We start from the raw sequence: 22127 nt of genomic DNA on the forward strand, positions 1-22127 counted from the left end.
GGAAGAGCAAGATTCTGGAATTCCAAAGAGTAACATCATTCCACGCTACCGATCCAGGGCAAGCAGTGGCCTTTCAGGACAGGGAATTAAGTCCAAGGGTTTAGAGGATTTCCCCATATGGTTGTAACTGCGGGCAGATCAATCGAGAAAGCCAGAATTATAAATAAAATACATTCAAGGACTCAACAAGATGAGGGAGCTGAGGACTATTTATCCCTACTGCACCTCCATCTCAGCTCTTGTGTTCCCTTCCCAGTGAGGACTTCAAACTCTGAGATCTGGTTAGACGGGAAGTCTAGAGACAACCAGGCACCAGTTTTGAAATTATGGAAAAAGAATTCCTATCATTTAAAGCTACACCCCTGTACGAAGCACTTCAATCTAACTTTCTGAACTGTCATGCTCGTCCATAAGCATTATTCTGATTGCTTCACAGTAAACCAAATTCTGTGGTTTCATCGGAGAGGACCCCAGAAGGAGGTCTTTTGTGACCGAAACACGGATCATGTCGGGTCCACAACACAACATCTTTACTGTATATCATTGGATTGGTTTCTTGCTGTGCACCCCTTAACGTGAAGAGTCTTTTAATAAACTAGTGCAGGGGTGGGCAATTCCAGTCCTTGAGAGCCGGAGCCAGGTCAGGTTTTCAGGATATCCACAATAAATATGCTTGAGATAGATTTGCATCTCAAGGAGGCAGTGCATGCAAATCCATCTCATACATATTCATGGTGGAGATCCTGAAAACCTGATCTGGCTCCGGTTCTTGAGAACTGGAATTGCCCAACCCTGAACTGGTGTATCAAGATCATGGGTTCCACGGTTTTCGTCTTTTGAATTGGTTTCTCCCGCTTTTCTGTGGAATTTCTTTGGTCAATCTTGCTGCTCGTTTCTGGAAATAATTTTGAAAACTTTTAACAAAAACTGGAAAATATTTGTCGGTTTAATCCTGAGATAAGATGGGCTGCCCTGCTACAGAAATGACACCGTCTTCCGTGTGCTATTTTTTGGGGGGTGGGGGTAGGGGGTTATTTTCATTAAGATCTTGAGAAATGCCTTGCATTACTCCAGGGCTGGAACCCGGAGCAATGGAGAGGGTGGAAGGTCATTGGTTATACTGCCACATACTCAGGATACAAGAAAATGTTTAATTACACAGGCTGAATGAAGGCTGGGAGGGTAGGGATTTGTTTTAATGGATTATATTGAATTATGCGTCAAGGGATCATGTAGTCTAATGATATTTATTGTAAATCACTTTGAGGTTCCGTAAGTTAAAAGCAAATAACCAAATATAAATCAAAGTAAAATGAGCTGAAGACCAGCACTGTACTTTCAGGAGTCAGGATTGTCATCTGTTCCTGCTGATTGATTAGGCATTCGGAAAAAGATGCAAATGTACACTGAAGTGCAGCAGAGACCCTGGGCTTAGCAGAGGGGGCAGAAAGGGATGCCAGATTCGGATGATAAGGTTGATCCAGTCCTAGGTTTACCCAAATGGCAATGCAGAAATTTGTGGTCTTACAACCGAGAAATGAGAACTACAAGTCCCTGCATGTAATGGGGCAAAACGAGGCCTGGATCTACCCTGGAGCCAGCTGGTAACTCTAGCAGAGCAAGACACGTAAGCCAGAAACACTCAGAAATTCTTACATTACAAACTAATTGCAAATGATATAAACATCATGGACGTGGGTGTTTGTCAAAATGGTTTTAAAGCCTTAAATGAAAAAAGTCAGACCTTTGTTGCCTATCATACCCAATGCGGCCGGCTATTCAGCTCCTCAGCCATTTCCACTTTAAACAGTAGGAACTGGTTCTTACTAGAGACAGCTCATCGTCAGCCTCTGGGGCTGGAGGGGGTTTTGGTGACGAGACGGGTGGGGTAGAGAGGTCCCCGTCCCCCGTGATTTGGAAAGCAGAGAGGCTGACATCATCATCTTGTATATCGTCCAGTGTCTGCGTGAGAGCGGCCAACAAAGCCTCGTTTTCACTGTCTGTTATCTGCAAGGTTAAAAGGAAATCACAGCCGGGTCAATGGTCAAGAAAACAAATGCTTTCATTCTGATTATTATGCATCACAAGAATCAGATCTCACCCAAGTCACTCTATTCCTATCAGACTCTCAGCCACATAAGTTCACCAGCCCTCCCCCTCTCCCCCCCCCCCCTAAGAAAGCAGGAGAGCAAACGTTGGTAACAGGAGAATAGCTTTGCCTGGTAGACACCAGATCGCAAAGCCTATCTAATGATTTTAAGAAAAGAAGCCACTTCCTTTGGGGTCTCCTTTCAAGGCAAGAATTGTAAGATAACTTTGGCAAATTGTAACCAGTAAACTGTATATTATATATATTCTTATTAATCCCCTAGTATGTGTCAAGTTAGGATAAAAACTTGTATCATAAAACTTGTACTGAATTTATGGCAAATCCTGTGTGTTAAACCTGTAACTCGTCCTGAGCTCTTTGGAGGATGGATCATTGGTGTAGATCATACGGGGATCATGGCGACAGGCTCCAGCATCTTTATAAAGGAACGAGTCTAAGGCAGCGAGGATTTTATTTGGCTTCTCCGCACCACGTGTGCAGCATCCACTCAGTTCTCCAGCTGACTCCGGTGCAGTAGCAGCATATCCTCACTAGGGGTCACCGGTGAACTGCAGGCTCCCTTGCTCTGGCTAAGCTTGGGGATGGGAACTGAACAGAGACAGGCTCGGGGAAGGGGGCAAAATCTTACTAGAAGCCTAATAAGAGGGCTTTCCGTACGTGAGGAGTCATTTTATAGATGGGTGCCTGTGCAAAAGTCCAAAAAGGCACCAATACAGGGCTCAACAGGCTTTCGGCCCTCTTCCTAACAGCACACCAACGCTCCTGTGTACGTTTATGCCTCGTCAGAAGAAGATGTGATGTGTGCAGGGCATCTTTACACATATTTTGTTAAATAAGCAACTTGGTGTCAACCAGGGCTTAATCTCTGGGGAAGCGGCCCGGAACGCAGTTCTACGACTGACTCCAGAGAAACAAGGCCTTTCTGCTCCAGACAGCCTGCAGGGAAGAGGGTTTGGGGGTTCACTCTGCTGCCTAATCCAGTCCTTCGTGTGTGGTTGCTCCTGCCCCAACACCAAAGCCCCATTTTTGCTTTTTCTGCTAATTAAACCCTGGTGCCAGCTCTGCAGAAACTTACATCCCTGGGTACAGCTATGTGTTAGAGAATGACACGGTGACAAAATTCATCACCGTTCCCGTCCCCGCAGATAACAGCGAGAAATAATCCCATGTCATTTTTTAGTGTCTATTTCAACCTCAGTCCTTCTACACCAGCATTCTTCAAAGCAAAGCTTGTGGGTCAGTGGTTGTGGCCATTCATATTCTGATTCTTATGTGAGCCAAGGATAATGAAGCCATTGTGACATCACTGATGTGATTGGCTCTTAGGCACTGGTGGAATGAGGCATTATGACATCACAATATCTGCTCTGGATACCAGAGACTGTCATTCTGTAGTGTCTGTTTCAACCTTGGTCCTTCTACACCAGCATTCTTCAAAGCAAAGCTTGTGGGTCAGTGGTGGTAGCCATTCATACTCTGATTCTTATGGGAGCCAAGGATAATGAAGCCATTGTGACATCACTGATGTGATTGGCTCTTAGGCACTGGTGGAATGAGGCATTATGACATCACAATATCTGCTCTGGATACCAGAGACTGTCATTCTGTAGTGTCTGTTCAACCTCAGTCCTTCTACACCAGCATTCTTCAAAGCAAAGCTTGCGGGTCAGTGGTTGTGGCCATTCATACTCAGATTCTTATGGGAGCCAAGGATAATGAAGCCATTGTGACATCACTGATGTGATTGGCTCTTAGGCACTGGTGGAATGAGGCATTATGACATCACAATATCTGCTCTGGATACCAGAGACTGTCATTCTGTAGTGTCTGTTTCAACCTCGGTCCTTCAACCTCGGTCAGTGGTTGTGGCCATTCATACTCTGATTCTTCCCTCTCTCCTTAAAGAATGACATGAAGATGGTTTCCCGCAGTTATCCGCGGGGACGGGGACGGTGATGTAAACATGCACCATCTTATCAGCCCGGTGCTTAAGAACATAAGACTAGCCTTACTGGGTCAGACCAATGGTCCATCTAGCCCAGTCGCCCGTCTTCGCAGAGGCCAATCTGAGTCACAAGCACCTGGCAAAAACTACATGTATTTGGCTGTGCGGCTTTATAAGGAATCCTTCTACGGAAAACGTTTCACCAAATTACCTTCAATAAGGGACATTTTCAAAACTCTGCGTTTTGATGCAAAAACTGTGGGTGCGTCTCCCCGTGAGTTTGTACCAGTTCTTATATAGGGAATGCTTGTAGTTTCCATTTGAAATGTGCTCAAGGGAAAGGAACCAACAGGGATCGGTGCACATATTCAAGCTGCCTTCTCTGAGCTAGCCCCTACCCTGGAAATGACGCCGTGAAATTTGAAAGAACTGCTCTGTTACGTTGGTAGCTTTATCAGAAATGCCAGTTGTGTTTATCATTTCTTGCTTCATTACTAGCATTCCTGTTTTGTTGTTTAATGAAACTGTATTCTCTACTTTTACTGTGCTCAATGATTTGCTTGTACCCTGGATCGAGCGTCTTACGTCCTCAAGAGAACTAGATTTGCATTTGCAAAGTGCTTTCTCTCTAATCACGGGCTGATTTCAAGGACTGAGACGAGGACCCCCCCTCCCCCCAGCAACAGACTCTAGTGGTACGTGAAATAATTTACTTGGTGAAGCACAGACCCTGGTATTCCAGAGATCAATTCTTTTCACTGACAGCCTGAAGGTCGGCCTCACGCATTCAAGGTAAGTGCTGCCTTTTCTCCAACTCCATCAATAAGCACTCCACTGAGGATGTATGTTGGAGCTGGCTTCTCCCGAGTTCTGTTGAGTCACGCACAATCTGCTGTGCTTGTACGAGACTTTTGCTACAAAGGCAGGAGAAGTGCTTTGGATCACAGTGTCCAAACTCAATCCATGAGAAGAAGGTCTCACAGGCCTTGTAAAGTCTCAGTTTTGGTGGAGATCAAGATGCCACGCAATTTCACACACTCTTAGGACAGAGTATTCCTCACATTATCGCATCCCTCTGAGTATTTCACTATAGTTTCTGTTGACATTATCATTTCTACAATGTACCACTTTCTTCATAACCAGCACCCTAATCTTTCATTCATTTTCACTCCTCAGGCTTTGTTTCACCATATTTTTATATTTTCATCTCTATTTTTATTTTTTTATCCTAATTTTGATGATAATTTATTTTTAAGGCCCCCTGAAGAAGGCTGAGTATTCGCCAAAACACGGACTATGAAGGGTCCGGGTCTCACTTTTATGAGCATGTACTGTCAGTGACGCTTTATACCTAAATAAATCCTGAGGTTGCTTCTATTTGATTTTTAATCTGACTTATTTGAATAAATAATATTTCCTGGACATCCAGAGACTTGTGTTCCACAAGGTGCCTTTGTCCCTTCCATCTTCAAGTCCCAACGCTGCTAGAACAGAACACAGCCTCCTAGCCCTTCGGGGGGTGGGTGCTGACCCGTAGCATGAACAGAGGTTCCTAGGGGTCTTGAGCACTGAAGAGCATCTCACCAATTCCCACATCAAGCAGAACCTGCTTCCTTATGAAAACACAAGAGAAACTGCTGAAGTGCAAATTCCTCTATTTTCCCATTAGCTTTACCCTACTGCCAGATTTCAAATCAGATGAACTCTGCGGCGAGGTTAATTTTGGGTATCTCACGTAGAGAATACATCACTCCGGTGTTAAAACACCTGCACTGGCTTTAAGATGTTATCAGTTATACATCAGAGTTTGTATGGATTTGTGCCAGTGAATTTTCATACTTTGTGGGAGGGCGTTGAGGTCAGAAGGTACTACGAGACTGAGCTCTATGAAGGAGAATACTGTTCGGTATGATAAATCTACAGCAACAATGATGTCCATGAGTGAAACTATGGAAGTACCTCTCTGGCATCCTGAGGACCTGTTCTGACCAGTTAAAGTTCAGGAAAATGTTAAAGATCAAACTATATGTTGAGGCCTTCTCCTGAATTCTTGATGTAGATTGAGTTGAACTATGATTACTGCGATATAATTCAGTGAAGATGATAACATTATTTCCTCTGGTTTTTGAGGTTATCTCAGGGGGGTTATGTCAGTATGTGATGTACTGTAACTGAAATGTTATCTATGCTGTCTTGAACTATTGTGAATGTTTCTATTGTTAACCGCTAAAAATTTTAGAAATAAATAAATAAATGATGAATTAATGGAGCACTGATCCACTCGGCATATTCGAGAAGATTCTCAAAACTTACCATGCCCTTAATGACGGTCACTAAACCTGTTCCAGCCGGTTTGGCGTGCATGTATTTTAGCGGCCAATTATCAAAACGGTTCACTGCGGTCTTTTCTGACCCTGCCACGCAAATGTAGTACAACAAAGTCATTAATATTAAAATGGGAGTAAAATGGGCTCTTCAATATTCGAAGGAGTCATTCTCTATCATCACCGGTACTGTGAAAATCGCATCTCAGGCTTGAGTTTCTGGCTGTGGCTTATGATAAAATTTAACATTAAAAAAAAATATAGTACACGATTCACATGAATTATAGGAGGCTTTTTTTGTTGTTGTTGTTGTTGTTGGGGGGGTGGGTGGACAAAAGCATGCTTCTTGAGCGCGTGTCTAGTCTAGTTTTCAGTTTATATACCGGATCATCTCCTAACAGAATTCGACTCGGTTCACAAATAATTAAAGACCAAGGTAAGCCATTTAGATACTGTGAAAACAGCAGAGTTTTTAGGACTCTGCGAAATTGCTGTAGCTGACCTATCAGTCTAACAGAGTCAGGGAGTCCCTTCCAAGTTTCTAGCAATTTGAAAGCAAAGGATTGGCTAAGCTTCCCGACAGATTTGATTCCCCTAAAGGAGGGGAACAATAGTTTATATTTCTGTGTAATCCTCGAGTAGCAAGATCTAGAAGTATTCCAATATAAGGGGACTAAAGGATCAAAAATTCCATAAAACAAACTGGGAGCCAGTGAAGCTTTCTCAACGGAGGAGAAACATGATCGTACTTTCTTTTCCCAAAAACGAGTTCAGCGTGTATTATAGGCTTGTCGCATGCATTTCTTGCTATGGCTCATGCTAAAATTTGACATTAAAAAAATCACAACATTCAAAAATCTGTGAATTATAGGCGTTTGTGAGCCGCGCTTGTTTTGTTCTACAATAGCGGACGGTAGCTCTTCTTTTTCTTCCATGTTGTCCAGATGAGAAGATATGTGATGGAGACCCAAAGATGATGATGACGGCGATGCTTTTCCTGGCACATGCGGGCATTTAAAGCCTCTTTTTGTGGCGTATTCTGCGCATGAGCCGATCGCTATCACCAGCGACTCATCACACATAAATTTAGCAAACATAAACTCTGCGAACCTCATTTGCATGAGCGTTTTTGGTTTTTTTTTTTTTAAAGAATGACTCATCTTTTTGAAATCGTTACAATAACGGCCACGGCAGCAGCCCGTCGGATTTTACCGAGAACATCAGAGAATCTTCCCCTTAGGAAGTAGGCCTGAAGCAGAAAGATCTGCGCTATAAGAGGAAAAAGTTTTGTGCCTGTGGATCCCTGAACATCTTCTTCAGAACTCAGGAAATAATAGTCCATAGTCAGACAATTTGATGGGGGGGGGGATCACTAAGACTTAAGAGTGCAGAAGAGCATTTGACATACTCAAGGAGATGCTTAGAGAACTGATCCAGTGTTTACAGTGTCTAATTCTTTATAATAAAGTATATGCAATGGTATTCCCAGAGCAGAGAATGGGCAGAGCGGGGGGAGGGGGGATACCCGCACTCTTAGAAAATACCCACATAAGCACAGGTTCTTACCATTAAAGTTACTCCTGCCTTGGAGCAGATGTAAGAACATGACGGCAGATAAAGGCCAAATGGCCCATCTAGTCTGCCCATCCACAGTAACCATTATCTCTGTAGCTTTGGGTGGGCTATTTTAAGAGGGCACATAGGCACCTGCAATAAAATTACCCTCCCTAATGTCAGTGCTAATTTACAGTACCTGGAAAAGCTCTGGGTCATCTGCACTGTAGTGGCTGGACTCGTTCTCAGAGTGGTCACTACACCACTGCAACTCATTGAAGCAACTGGTGGAATCAAAGTCACCGGCGTCCAGCGGAGACAGGTCAATCTCTGGGAAATCCAAGCACAAAGCTTCCTCTCCAGACGCCTGCAAAACAGAGGAAAAGAGGTTGCTCGTTTGCATCTCGCTTTCTTACTGCACAGACTTCTCCCGCGCCTTTGGGATCTCAGGCAAGTCACTCGACCACGCTTTGCCCTAGGAGCAACGCTTAGGGGATCAATTCAGTAACAGATGCTCAACAGGCCAGCACACAATTGGCACCAAAAAACAAGGCATCAAACGGAATTCTATAAAGACGCTTAGGCAGGTTAAGTGCAGAGAAGACCCGACCTTCAAGCTTGAAAAGTCACTTTAATGGCAACACTAAAAATGGACCTCACATGGACAGTGTTTCGGCTGAAGAGCCTGCATCAGGGGTCCTAAAACACAAACATCTAATAAATGATGGAAATACAATCATAAAATAAACATCTACCATCTCTTGGTCCTTTTTAGCACCATTTTATTTTGGTAGATGTTTATTTTATGATTGTATTTCCATTATTTATTATATGTTTGTGTTTTAGGACCCCTGATGCAGGCTCTTCAGGTCCGTTTTTAGTGTTGCCATTAAAGTGACTTGAAAGTCGGGTCTTCTCTGCTCCTTTTTGTGGTTCTTCATGACCACCATTGACCGATCGTGTGAATGTCCCCCTTTCACATATGCGCTAAAGAGAAAGCACAAATACTTTACAGAATTGCGGCTAGTATTTAAGTGGGGTAAGTGCCAGTTGGGGGCAACCCTTTCCCACATATATGCTAGTCTTCTGTAACTTCAAGCGCAAATTTATAGAATTGTCTTGCACAACATAAGGCTCTGCTGACCAGGAAATATCTTATGAACTTAGATATAATTCACTTTGAGCTTGAGTTTGGAAATGCAAATAATCATCAACAAAACTGTAAGTTTTCTGTCAAGCTGTACATTAGCTTGAGCGAATCTCTTCATAAGGGTAGTTAATAAATACCATAAATAAAACCAAACTCTAAAAGCCATTTTGCTAGAGTCCCTTTTTGTGTATACGGAAAGTTCTTCTCCACAGAAACCCACCCTATAGGCATTAGCAAGAGAGGGAAGATGAACAAAGAAGACCAGATAAAGGACCACATAAGAATAGCCTTCTTGGGTCAGACCCAGTGGCCCATTCTCACAGTGGCCAATCCAGGTCCCTAGTACCTGGCCAAAACCCAACATTCCATACAGAATCCCAAAGAACAGCAAGATTCCGGAATCCTAAAGAGTAACAAGATTCTAGAATCCCATATAGTAACAACATTCCATACAGAATCCCAAGGCATAGCAAGATTCCAGAATCCAAATGAACAGCAACATTCCAGAATCTCGAGAGAGTAGCAAAATTCCACGCTACCGATCCAGGGCAAGCAGTGGCTTCCCGCATGTCTCTCTCAATAGCAGACTATGGACTTTTCCTCCAGGAACTTGTCCAACCCCTTCTTAAAACCAGTTGTTGCATGTCTTTCTGGATGCACCAGTCCTTTGCAGGCCACACATTACAGGCATGCAGCTTGTATCTCTCTGACTGACTGCAATTAGAAAGAACAAGAGGAACTGCAACAGGCCCCCGGCTCACACAGTGTGAATGACGGCAGTGCAGATCTGCTATTCATAGACTCTTTGCGGCTATTTTTAGTCAGAGTTTCCTCCACATGAAAAGGACAAAACGCAGGGCCCTGACTTCTTCTAAGCTCTGCTTTCCCATGCGTTACTGAGTGCCTAGAGAGATGACTCCTGGATTTTCTGCTGTTTTTAGAGGCAGGTTTCTTTGTTCACACAGCCCCAGCATTAAAAGAAGCTGAAAATTGCAGAGACACTCAGGCTTTTTCCGCGACGTCAAGTGGTAAAAAAAATGCTCACATCAGTTTGGTGTCCAAATGGAAAGCCACTGAGGAAGGGTTCTGCTCAACGCACAATCCCAAAAATAAGCATCAACCAAGATATTGCAAAGCACTATTTGGACAGTGCCTCTGAATATCTTTACTGACCGCCTTCGCACTGTCCAGATCATGCCAGGGCGCAGTGTGGGCAGTCCCAGAACTTATCTGCCTCGTGGCAATATTCAGTTGACTATCTGGATACTCTACCCCAGTAACATAGGACAGAAAAAAAAAAAAAAAAAAAAAAGTCCTATGATAATAAACTGAATATATGGGAAAGTTCCCATGCTGACCACATCATCTGGATATTCAGCACCAGGATACTTTCAAGATAGTGGTGCTGAAATATAGAAACACTGTAATATGATATGCGGATAAAGGTCAAATGGCCCATCCAGTCTGCCCATCCGCAGTAACCATTACCTCTTTCTCTATCTGAGAGATGCCAAGCACCTATCCCAGGGCCTCTTGAATTCAGACACAGTCTCTGTCTCCACCACCTCTTCCGGGAGACCGTTCCACGAATCTACCATCCTTTCTGTAAAAACGTATTTCCTCAGATTACTCCAGAGCCTCTCACCTCTTAACTTCATTCTATGCCTTCTCATTCCAGAGCTTCCTTTCAAATGAAAGAGACTCGACTCAGGCGCATTTACGCCACATAAGTATTTAAACGTCTCTATCACGTCTCCCCTTTCTTGCCTTTCTTCCAAAGTTTAGCTTTATTGATATCTGTAAGTCTGTCCCCATACATTTTATGATGAAAACCATGCACCATTTCAGTAGCCTTCCTCTGGACCGACTCCATCCTGTTTATATCTGGCAGTGTTCAAGGGGCAGCTAAAAGTCCACCTCTTCGAGAGTGCTTTCCACCCCTAACTCCTCTCACCTTGGGTTGTGCATCCCCAACCCTCTATGTCATGTCTGTCTAAGTTAGATTGTAAGCTCTTCCGAGCAGGGACCGTCTTGACTCCTAACTCCTCTCCACTTGAGTTCTGTATCCCTAATCCTCTATGTCATGTCTGTCTGTCCAAGTGAGATTTTAAGCTCTTCCGAGCAGGGACCATCTATAAATGTCAGCCCACCTCTTTGAGAGTGCTTTCAACTCCTAACTCCTCTCACCTTGGGTTCTGCATCCCCAACCCTATATGTCACGTCTGTCTGTCCAAGCTAGATTGTAAGCTCTTCTGAGCAGGGACTGTCTTGACTCCTAAACTCCTCTCACCTTGATTTCTCCATCCCCAACTCTATATGTCGTGTTTGTCTGTCCAAGTTAGATTGTAAGCTCTTCCGAGCAGGGACCGTCTATAAATGTCCAAAATGTACAGCGCTATAGAAGTGATTAGTAGTACTGCTTTGATGATGTCGTATTAGTGACAGTTTCCTGTCCTCCCTTTTTACTGTACCAATTACGAGGCAACGTCAAAGCACTGGCCAATGTTCAGCACAGTAGAGCATTTATATCGGAGACAGTGCTCGCAATGCCAGCAAGAAACATAGCTCACCAAGTTGCACCCTGTCTGTTTGAGAAGCAGCGCTTGTGACGGAGGGTTCGAGAGGAGGCCTTTTCCCCATTACTGGTGGCTGTGAACTGGCCGGCTCTGCTGCTCCTGTTTCTCAGTTCTGAAACCGTGAATTTGGAATTTCCCATCACAAAGTGCAACACGCAGTGGTTTAATCATGCCGACCCAGGGCTTTAAAGCTGCTTCTTACAACTTCTACCTTCTCACTGCTCAAAACAACACAAAGCTGCCCTGTGGGCACCTGAAGAGATGGCGCAATCCGCAGAATGCCCATCCCAGCCTCAAGATGCCAGGCAGTTACGGGCATTAAAGAAAAGTTGTAAGAGGCGGAGTGGAGTGGGGCCTGCTCTGTTGTGTGACTTCCTCTTTGCTTGTGAAGCACCTGAACTTTATTCTAATTCTATATTAAGAGTCTGCATGGCGTGTCGCTGGAACGCCACCACCGAATACCCATGGAGATGAAGGCACGCGGTCTATTCTGAGCCACCTTCTCACAGCAGCTGGGATCCACTTCCAAGAGGATGCTGTGACCTTCAAAGGGGACTTTTATCACACTATTCCTTACTATGTCTGAGGACGAAGCAAAACACGCCAGGACACATGCGGGCAGAGTGCGAACAGCTGAGAGAGGGTTCTTCTGCAAGATCACAGAAACAGCAAATCCCTCTGACTAGCTTCAGTTCTACCCACAGATCGGAGAGCTTTAAGTCCGGGTTAAGCTAATTTAACGGCCCTTTAAACACCAGACTTCTGATATGGATTTAGCTCACAATTTTTACTCAGGGCGAGTTAAATTCAGGCACAGCAAATGGTTTCCTGTCTCCAGAGACCTCCCAATCTGAGGGGCCAATACCTCTTAGCACAGAGGTTGCACTCGATTTTCCTGCACTAATCCGACTGCCTGATGCAGGAAGAAAGATTAACCCGGGAAAGGGTAGTACACTGGGTAATGCAAAGTGAATGCAAATCGCTGAATTAAGAATTGCTCCCAGTGTAAAAACCATAAACAAAACAGTACTAAAATCTAATGCAATTTTTTTTTTTTTTTTTTGGAGGGGGGGGGGGGTATTTTAGTGCTGAATCTTTATGCCAATGAAAAATCAAGAAGCTCAAACTTGAACTGCAAATGCTTGCCCAGAGAGAGGATGGCAACACATTCCTACCAAATAAAAAGCAGCCACTTTCTGAGCTGTCTCAGTTCCGTCTCTTAGAGGGTCCTGAACCCCTCTCTGCCGCCTTCAGATTAGCAAATGAGCATTCCTCCATCCCTGCCGTGTGCTCGGGCTGCAGTGACCTTTTGTACAAATTGTGACTAAGAAAAAACAGGCTGGAGGAAGCTAATTATTAGTTTAAAAGGCTAGAAATGATGAGTGTGGGGTGCGAGCGGACAATTTCATCAAAGTCCTCCGCGACCACATGCAGTCATTCTCCCAGGGTCCCCCCCCCCCCCCCCAGTCCTGACACTGAGCCCCCCCCCCCCCCCGCCTGGCATTGCAGCACATACAAACACAACGCGGACAGGCTGACAATTTGCCAAAGACACTGGGAGCAGAAGGACCTGTGGCAGGACTTCAGTTGCTTCCCAGGGATTTCATGAGATCAGGGGTTCAAGCAGTTCAAGCGCAGTGCGTTCCATTGCAAAGGCCCTCCATGGGAGGTGAATTTCACCTGTGCCCCCTTCACCCCATCCCAGGAAAGCAAGAAAATTAACCGTGACCTGTTTATTTTCCTGTACTCATTGTAGCTCTCCCACCCCCCTCCCTTCTCCTTTTCATTTTCAGTACATTTATTTCTGTGTATAAATTTGCCTTTACCCTTATTTTATGGTGGAAAAACACTTAGTATTTGATAGGCGTTCAATCAGATTTATAATAAACTTGGAGGCTGCCTGAAAGCAACGCAGAACTGGCAACAAGTGTACTATACAGGGCCAGTGGTCAAGCATGAGGTGATCAGATGATGCTTTGGGCTTATTCCCCTTATCAGTTAACTTCCAGGATCCTAAACTTCCCACCACCACCCCACCTAGAACTAATGTTACCATATGGCTCCCGGAAAAGGAGGACGGATTGAGGCATCCGGTTTTACTTCCATTGAAAGCAAAGCAGTTTCCAAAAGTAATTTATTCAGGTACAAAGTTAGGCTGAGAGTTCTTTGAGTTTGTGTGGCTGTTAATATCTTTTGGGGGTTTGTTTGTTCTTTGCCACACTCCAAAAGTTCTCACCCTAGGTAACTGCTAGTCTGCCTAATAGCTAAACCAGCTCTGCTCAGGGTTAAGTGGTCACTTAAACCAGTGTTTATTAATGCAAGGCTTGGGGGCCACCAGAGACCTCTGGGGTGGCCCCCATTGTTTTTGGGTTGTTGGGTTGTTTTGTTGGGTTTTTTTTTTAAACTCTGCTTCTCTACCCTGGCTTAGGACAGAAAGGGGGAAGTGGATGGGAGAAGAGCCATGTGCTTGAAGGTCAAGGCATTTATCAGTAGACAAAAGAGAATGCATTTGGAAATACTCACAACCCCTAATGAAGTCTGAAGGAGGGCTGGTGGGGATGAATGTCTTTGATACCCACTGGTCAGCAGTGTCGAGGCCCCCATGGAAAGATATTTCTCAGCTCAAAAATGAATGAAGACCACTGACTTAAGCCATCACAGTGTAGGTTCCAGTTGCTCAGACTGGTTCAACGGTATGCCATTGGGCCAAGTCAATGCATGTTTTTTGCACTTTGCTGTAGTGATGCTCCATTGGCAAGAATTAGTAACACATGAAATTGTGTAGTTTCACCCTACAAACCCTAATAAAGGACATTTACCTCAGATCTACACTAGAGAATTGTGACTCCTACGCCATCCTGGCTTCAGACAAAAACACTTTTCAATGGCTAAAGTTTCTATTATTTTGATTGTCTTACACTGCAGTGTGTGCAGTTAATGATTTGATGTCTACATTATGTTTCCTGCACTTGTACGGCTTAGATATATGAACGTAGCGCAAATGCGCATGCACCAAGTCTTCTTCATTTGAAAGGAATCTCTGGAATGAGAGGGCATAGGATGAAGTTAAGAGTAATCTAAGAAATACTTTTTTACAGAAAGGGTGGTCGATGTTTGGGACAGTCTCCCAGAAGAGGTGGTGGAGACAGAGACTGTGTCTGAATTCAAGAAAGCCTGGGATAGGCACATGGAATCTCTTAGAGAGAAGAAGAGATGGGAAGACTAGAAGGGCCATTTGGCCTTTATCTGCCATCATGTTACAATGTTTCTATAACCATAAAGTTCTATGGCATCACAATGCAGCTGTAAAGAGCCTTAACCAATAGGGAGATGAGATGCAAATGTTAAGAGTCTTAGCCAATAGGGAGAGGAGGAGATAGTGGATGGGCTATTGGCCTTTATCTACCATTATGTTTCTGTTTCAATAACCATAAAGTTCTATGATCTCACAATGCAGCCTATAGGAAGAGGAGATGAAAATGTTAAGTGTTAGCCAATAGGGAGAGGAGGAGATAGTGGATGCTGTGGATGAGCCATTTGGCCTTTATCTGCCATCATGTTTCTATAGCACTCAGGTATTCAAAGTCACTCTTCTTATCATAGAAGTACTTTGGGAATACCCCTAAAATTCTTTTTTACCTCTGTGATTGGTAGGTGTTGGGGGACCAATTCTTGAATGTTCAAAAAGGTAGAAACATAGAAACATAGTGGCAGAAAAGGGCTATAGCCCACCAAGTCTGCCCATTCCAAAGTATTCGCTCCCGAATTTACTCCCTTAAAGATCCCACGTGAGCATCCCATTTACTCTTAAAATCCTTCACGCTGCCGGCTTCAACAACCTGCAGTGGGAGTTTGTTCCACTGATCCACCACTCTTTCGGTGAAGAAGTACTTTCTGGAGTCTCCTTGAAACTTCCCTCCTCTGATCTTCAGCGGATGCCCTCTGGTGGTCGAGGGACCCATAAGACAGAAGATATCATCTTCCGACTCAATGCGACCCGTGATGTACTTAAACGTTTCAATCATGTCTCCCCTCTCTCTTCGTTCCTCAAGCGAGTACAGCCGCAACTTCTTTAGTCTTTCTTCATACGTTAGATCCTTTAGCCCAGAGACCATCCTGGTGGCCATTCGCTGAACCGACTCGATCCTCAGCATGTCCTTACGGTAGTGTGGTCTCCAGAATTGAACACAGTACTCCAAGTGAGGCCTCACCATGGATCTGTACAATGGCATAATGACTTCAGGTCTCCTGCTGACAAAACCTCTGCGGATACAACCCATCATTTGTCTTGCCCTGGAGGAAGCCTTCTCCACTTGATTGGCAGCCTTCATGTCTTCACTAATAATCACTCCTAGATCTTGTTCTGCCGTGGTCCTAACCAAGGTCTCTCCATTTAGTGCATAAGTTCTGCGCGGGTTTCTCTTACCCAGGTGCATTACCTTGCATTTTTTAGCATTGAAGCCTAGCTGCCAAGTCGTTGACCATCTTTCCAGCAGCAGTAAGTCCTGTGTCATATTGTCAGGTAATAAGCTGTTGCCTACAATGTTGCAAATTTTGGCATCATCGGCGAACAGTGATACCTTTCCCCTAAGCCCTTGCGTCATATCTCTTATGAATAAGTTGAATAAAATCGGGCCCAAGACTGAGCCCTGCGGCACTCCACTGAGCACGTCCGACGCTTCTGATGGGGTACCGTTCACCACCACCCTCTGTACTCTACCGCTCAGCCAGTCCCCAACCCATTTAGTTAGAGTGTCTCCCAAGCCCACCGATTTCAGCTTGTTCAATAACCTTCGGTATGGGACGCTATCAAATGCTTTACTGAAGTCCAAATACACCACGTCCAGTGCCTCCCCGGCATCCAGTTGTGGTAAGTGGTAGTGGAAGCCCTCTAGGACCCATCCCCTTATTTCCGTTCTGCAAACCCAATTTACTGATCACGACCGCAGACTACAAAACCTTCAGAAAAGAAATAAAAACCCTCCTATTCAAGAAATCCTTAAAGCAAGGGTTAGAACGGCGGAAGAATGTGAAGACCTACAAAGGGACCTAAACAAACTGGAAGAGTGGGCAAATAAATGGCAAATGAACTTCAATATAGAGAAATGCAAAGTCATGCATATAGGGAAGAAGAACCCGATGTTCAGTTACAAAATGGGGGGGGGATCAGTGCTAGGGGAAAGTAACCTTGAAAAAGACTTGGGTGTGCTGGTAGATACAACAATGAAATCAACGGCACAATGTGCAGCAGCCTCAAAGAAAGCAAACAGAATGTTGGGTATTATTAAGAGGGGAATTACGACCAGGACGAAGGAAGTCATCATGCCGCTGTATCGCGCGATGGTGTGCCCACATCTGGAGTACTGTGTCCAATTTTGGTCACTGAACCTCAAGAAGGACATGGCAATGCTGGAGAGGGTTCAGAGGAGAGCGACGAAAATGGTAAAAGGGATGGAGAACCTTTCTTACGCAGACAGGTTGGAAAGGCTGGGGCTCTTCTCCCTGGAAAAGCGGAGACTCAGAGGAGACATGATAGAGACTTTCAAGATCATGAAAGGTATAGAGAAGGTAGAAAGGGACAGATTCTTCAGCCTATTGGGAACCAAAAGTACAAGGGGGCACTCGGAGAAATTGAAAGGGGACAGGTTTAGAACCAATGCCAGGAAATTATTTTTCACTCAAAGGGTGGTGGACACCTGGAATGCGCTTCCAGAGGTTGTAATAGGACAAAGTACCCTACTGGGCTTCAAGGAAGGATTGGATAATTTCCTGAAGAACACGGGGGTTGAGGGATACAGATAGAGGTAGAGATAAGGCTAAGGGGATTAAAAGGACTTAGACGCCAGTCACCTTACAGGTCATGGACCTGATGGGCCGCCGCAGGAGCGGACTGCTGGGCGCGATGGACCTCTGGTCTGACCCAGCGGAGGCAACTTCTTATGTTCTTAAGAATCATCTCAATCTCCAATAGCAACCCGCTCCACTCTGTAATACCAGGGGAAATGTCCCGATAACTCCTTATGTAATCCGCCTTGAACCGCAAGGTAATGGCGGAATAGAAATCACTAATGTAATGTAATTTGGAAAGTTTAGATTTAATTAAAGGTTATTCATGTGTATTTTAAATTGTTAAAATAATTTGCTTTGGGGTGTTTTTTGATGAAGCAAAAGATCAAATAGTGTAAGCAAAGTAATGAATGCCAAGGGACTCCTACTAAACACTATATGGTGTGCGTCCCGTGTTATATCTATGGGCCACCTGGCACTCAGTGCAGGGTAAATTTGACTAAAGCTGGAGGAAGGTCTTAATCTAGAAACTCTGGACCCTATTCCAAGAGGTACCAGAGGCTGGAGCTGACATCTGAGATTTTGAACCACTTGTTCTGCACCATATTTCCCTTTTCCCCTGTCCTTACGCCCAAATTAAGGAGGTTTGCATGCATTTATTCAGATACTCAAGCACTTTTCCTGTCTGTCCTGGTGGGCTCACTATCTATCTTATGTACCTGGGGCAATGGGGGGGGGGGATTTAAGTGACTTCCTAGGGTAACAGTGAGCAGTATGGGATTTGAACCCACAACCTCAGGGTGCTGAGGCTGTAGCTTTAACCACTGCACCACACACTCAGATGCTGTGGTTCAGGAAGTGCCAAGCTCCTTACTGATCCTTTTGAAGAAGCCTATGTTAGGAAATCTCTCCTCTACCCCTGTGTACACATGCCCAGCATGGTGCAACCACAACAACACTGTCTTGCTGCAAAGACTTCACACCCTTTTGCAGCTCCATACAAGTTCAAGCCTCAGGGATGAAAATCCTGGGAAAAGGATTCAGCAATGAAATGGAATAATCCTGCAGAGCCTTAACCCGCTGCTTCTTGGACCTGCAGGTCACAAACAGACTGGTTGCTTCGTGTGATGGAATATTGTTTGGACCTGAAACTGTGTAAGACGTAAAGGGACGGCATGGGATTCATAAATCACCACTCCGTGCCTCCAGCCACAAGTGACTCAGCTAATTTCATTTTTAACAGCTCCTGCCTGAAAACATTTTTTTTTTTTACAAGAAAACAATTTACAGGGACAGAACAAAAATATTCCAGCGATGTCCTTATGTTGCATGAAATGCAACAGTTACAGCTGCTAAGCCATCGTGTTTTCACCCTGTGACAGCATGCATGCTGATCTGGGACCGACCTCCCATCCCCACCCCCACTTGTTTCACTGGTCCACGAAGAGAGGTTTTTAGAGCATACCACAGACCAATGTTCTTCAATGCAAGGCCTGGGCCGTACGGTTACCATATGGCTCCAGAAAAAGGAAGATGGATTGAGACATCCGGGTTTTACTTCCATTTCTTTTAATGGAAGTAAAACCCAGATGTCTCAATCCATCCTCCTTTTTCTGGAGCCGTATGGTAAACTTAGCCTGGGGGGTCAATGGTGGTCCTCATTGTCTTTCTGGATTTTTATTTCTGCTACTCTGCCTCTCTACCCAGGCTCAGGGCAGAGAATGCATTTGGAAATGCTCACAACCTTGAGAATACTCCCCAATGAAGTCTGAAGGTAGGCTGTGAAGATGGATTTAATTGACACACACTAGACCCCCCACCCCACCCCCAAGGGAAGATATTTAGCGGCTCTCCCTCAGCTTATTAGAATCCAAAGTAACCCCAGCACTGCCATAGACTTTCCAAAATAACGCATGCTTGTGCTTTCGCTTTGAAAATTGAGAGTTAATTTGCATGGATAATTTTCTTCAGAAAATTTGCAAACCACCCTAAAACTTCTAGGTAGGACTATTGACAGAGGCTGCACCATGCAACCACAAATTAACAAAACAATACAGAAATCTTTCGCAGTTATGAGAAACCTTAGACAAGTCCGAAAATTCTTCGAAAAAACACAATTTCAGCTCCTAGCACAATCTCTAATCCTAAGTATCCTAGACTATTGCAACATCCTCTACCTCCCCTGCAATAATGATTAAACAACTACAGACAATTCAGAATACAGCTCTGAGACTCGTCTATTCATTGAAAAAACATGGTCACATTACTGAGGCATTCATCAATTCTCATTGGCTTCCAATCCAGGAAAGAATACAATTTAAATTCTACTGTATACTATTTAAAACTATAAATGGAGACAACCCAACCTACCTAAACGACCGTCTCATCCAAACCACCTCTACCAGGCATGGAAAAACACCCCCCCCATTCACTTACCCCCCAATCAAAGAAGTAAAACGGAAAAAACTATACAACGGACTACTGGCCACTCAGGCAGCGAAGATAGACAACCAAGTCTCCAACCTATTGACAACAACCCCAGACTACAAGATGTTCAGAAAGGAAATAAAAACTATACTCTTCAAGAAATCCCTGAATAAAGCTTAATACCATGATAAAGCTTAACCCCCCTCTTACCATCCCCTCCCTAACCCCAGATCCAACTTTTCTCTCTCTTGGAAACCTTCTCTGATCTAACGTTGTAACCCTTCTTCCATAACTCTTTTTGTAATCCGCTTTGAACAGAAAGGTAATGGCGGAATAGAAATCTGTAATGTAATGTAATAATCCAAGCAATTTACATTTACTAGATTGTGTAGATTAGAAATTGTTTCACGATGCAAGGCAACAGGGGGCCTTCCTTTTCGTCCAGGGCCTCTCCTGTGTTTGATGTAGCATGCACTCTTCTCAAGATTATTTATTTTAATTGTTTTTATTTAACTATTTTAATTGTTTCCTATAATCTTTTATAATGTACATCGTCTAGACATGTGTTTTGAGAGATGGTATATCAAAAATAAAGAAACTTGAGACTTGATAGATATGTGGTCTTCTTGAATGCCTAGATTAGGTATGGCACAATTTTGGGCTTCTTGGAACTACCTTTGCCAGATCTATAAGCTCTTGTGCCTCCATACTAATTTGGTGATCTGCATATCCTTAGCCAGGGTGTTTAAGGCGATGCAAATAAGAGCCACCTGTCAGTCTCCCTATCCCTGAAAGCACGTCGCCATCTGTTCAGCTGCCTCACGCAGCCTGCCAGGTGTAGCGCTTCGAGCCGGCTCAGATGAATCCTAATGAAAGCAGCCTGGAGCCCTTCTATTTCTCAGATAAAACTTGCCTTGCCTTTCTACACCAAGTTTTCAAGGAGATATGTTAAGCAGATGGTCTGCAGACAGGATTAGGGGCTGAGTGGCACCAGATAACTTTACCCTTATGGGTTTATCATCCAGCCACGGCGCTTCCCAAGATGGCCACAATAAAACAGTGGAAATGGATGCAAAGGATGTGCGATGGATGAACTGGGATGACATCATGACCTGCCAAACTGAAGGCGGACGGAGCGTGGGAATCCTCAATGCCAGGGTGGTGGGGGGGGGATGGAAGACCAGGACAGTGAACACCTGGAATTGCAAAGAGGCTTATTTAGAACGTAGAGGCCAGGGAAAAATGAACTCTGTAATCTTAAAGTTAGAATAGTATTTGGTAACCAGTGAAGGGTGAACAGGAGAGAGAATGCAGAGGAAGAGGGGGCTAACAGGAAGAGAAAACAGGCAGCTGATTTCTGAAGGCACTGGACTGGTTCAGCTGAGGACACGCAAAGTCCAGCTACGAAATCACTATACTAACCCAGGCAATTGGCAAATGAATTGTGAATGAATTCTGGAAGCCTCCAGGGAGAGGAGGAACAGATTTTATGGAAGTTGTAACGAAGAAACTCCAGGAGGTAAAAAGTCGGCACATGTGAGACAGCTCAGGGACAGACGGGTATCACAAAATTATCCACCTTGAGCTTACTTTGGAAAGATGAAAAATAATAATAATACTACAAATTCAAAGAAGAAAGGAAGAGCGACCAGGATTGATTTTTTGGGGGGGTAATCTAATAAAATGAGGAAAGCTACACCCGTGGAGGGCGATTGATGGCATGCTGAGCACGGTTAGAAAAGTAGGGCGTGCTTCAGAAACCAGGTGAAAACCAATGATACACCAAGTGCTTGGCTGGCAGCAATTGCTCTAGTTTTCTCAGGGGAAGGATGCTACTCTCATTCCTCATACGTCTGCTTGGCACTTTCATTTCCACGCAGCTCAAGTCCCTCCTTCCCAGGCTGGATCCCAAACCTCATTCCACAGGTCTCTTTTGCTGGGTATTTACAATACATATGCTCTGCTCATCTGGGATATGCGTCTTTTCAGCAGTTTCCCTTCTCCCATGCCAAATTTAGTCTTAAGTTTTCAGAGAGTTCTTTTGCCCCCAGACAGATATTTTTTTTTCCCAACTCTTCTGTATAATTTCTTTCCAACATTCCCCTGGGTTGGAAAGAACAAACTTGTGGAATGCCGCGTACTTCCCCCTCGAGATCACAGACTCTCTCTTTCTAATCCAGTCCTCCTCCTCTCCCACGAACTGCCAAGGAGATAAGGTTAAGAAATGCTCCTTCCCGAGCTACTGCGCTGTTGA

The 22127-nt window shown here is 44.4% G+C and overlaps 1 protein-coding gene across 3 annotated transcripts in view; it reads right to left on the reverse strand.

Annotated features, from left to right (window-relative positions):
* Positions 1 to 22127, reverse strand: part of PPARGC1B (PPARG coactivator 1 beta) — a 108418-nt gene that overhangs the window by 36226 nt on the left and 50065 nt on the right. For all 3 annotated transcript variants that reach the window (XR_004537503.1, XM_033927491.1, XM_033927492.1), the window contains exons 2-3: positions 8133 to 8300; positions 1828 to 2007 (exon numbers count right to left, since the gene is read on the reverse strand). Coding sequence is in view for 2 of the 3 variants with exons in the window: in XM_033927491.1 (XP_033783382.1) it covers positions 1828 to 2007; positions 8133 to 8300 (348 nt within the window). In the remaining variant the exon portion in view is untranslated. The remainder of the gene's footprint in view (positions 1 to 1827; positions 2008 to 8132; positions 8301 to 22127) is intronic.

This window comes from Geotrypetes seraphini, chromosome 18 (genome assembly GCF_902459505.1).
Source record: "Geotrypetes seraphini chromosome 18, aGeoSer1.1, whole genome shotgun sequence".
In the NCBI taxonomy this organism is placed as follows: Eukaryota; Metazoa; Chordata; class Amphibia; order Gymnophiona; family Dermophiidae; genus Geotrypetes; species Geotrypetes seraphini.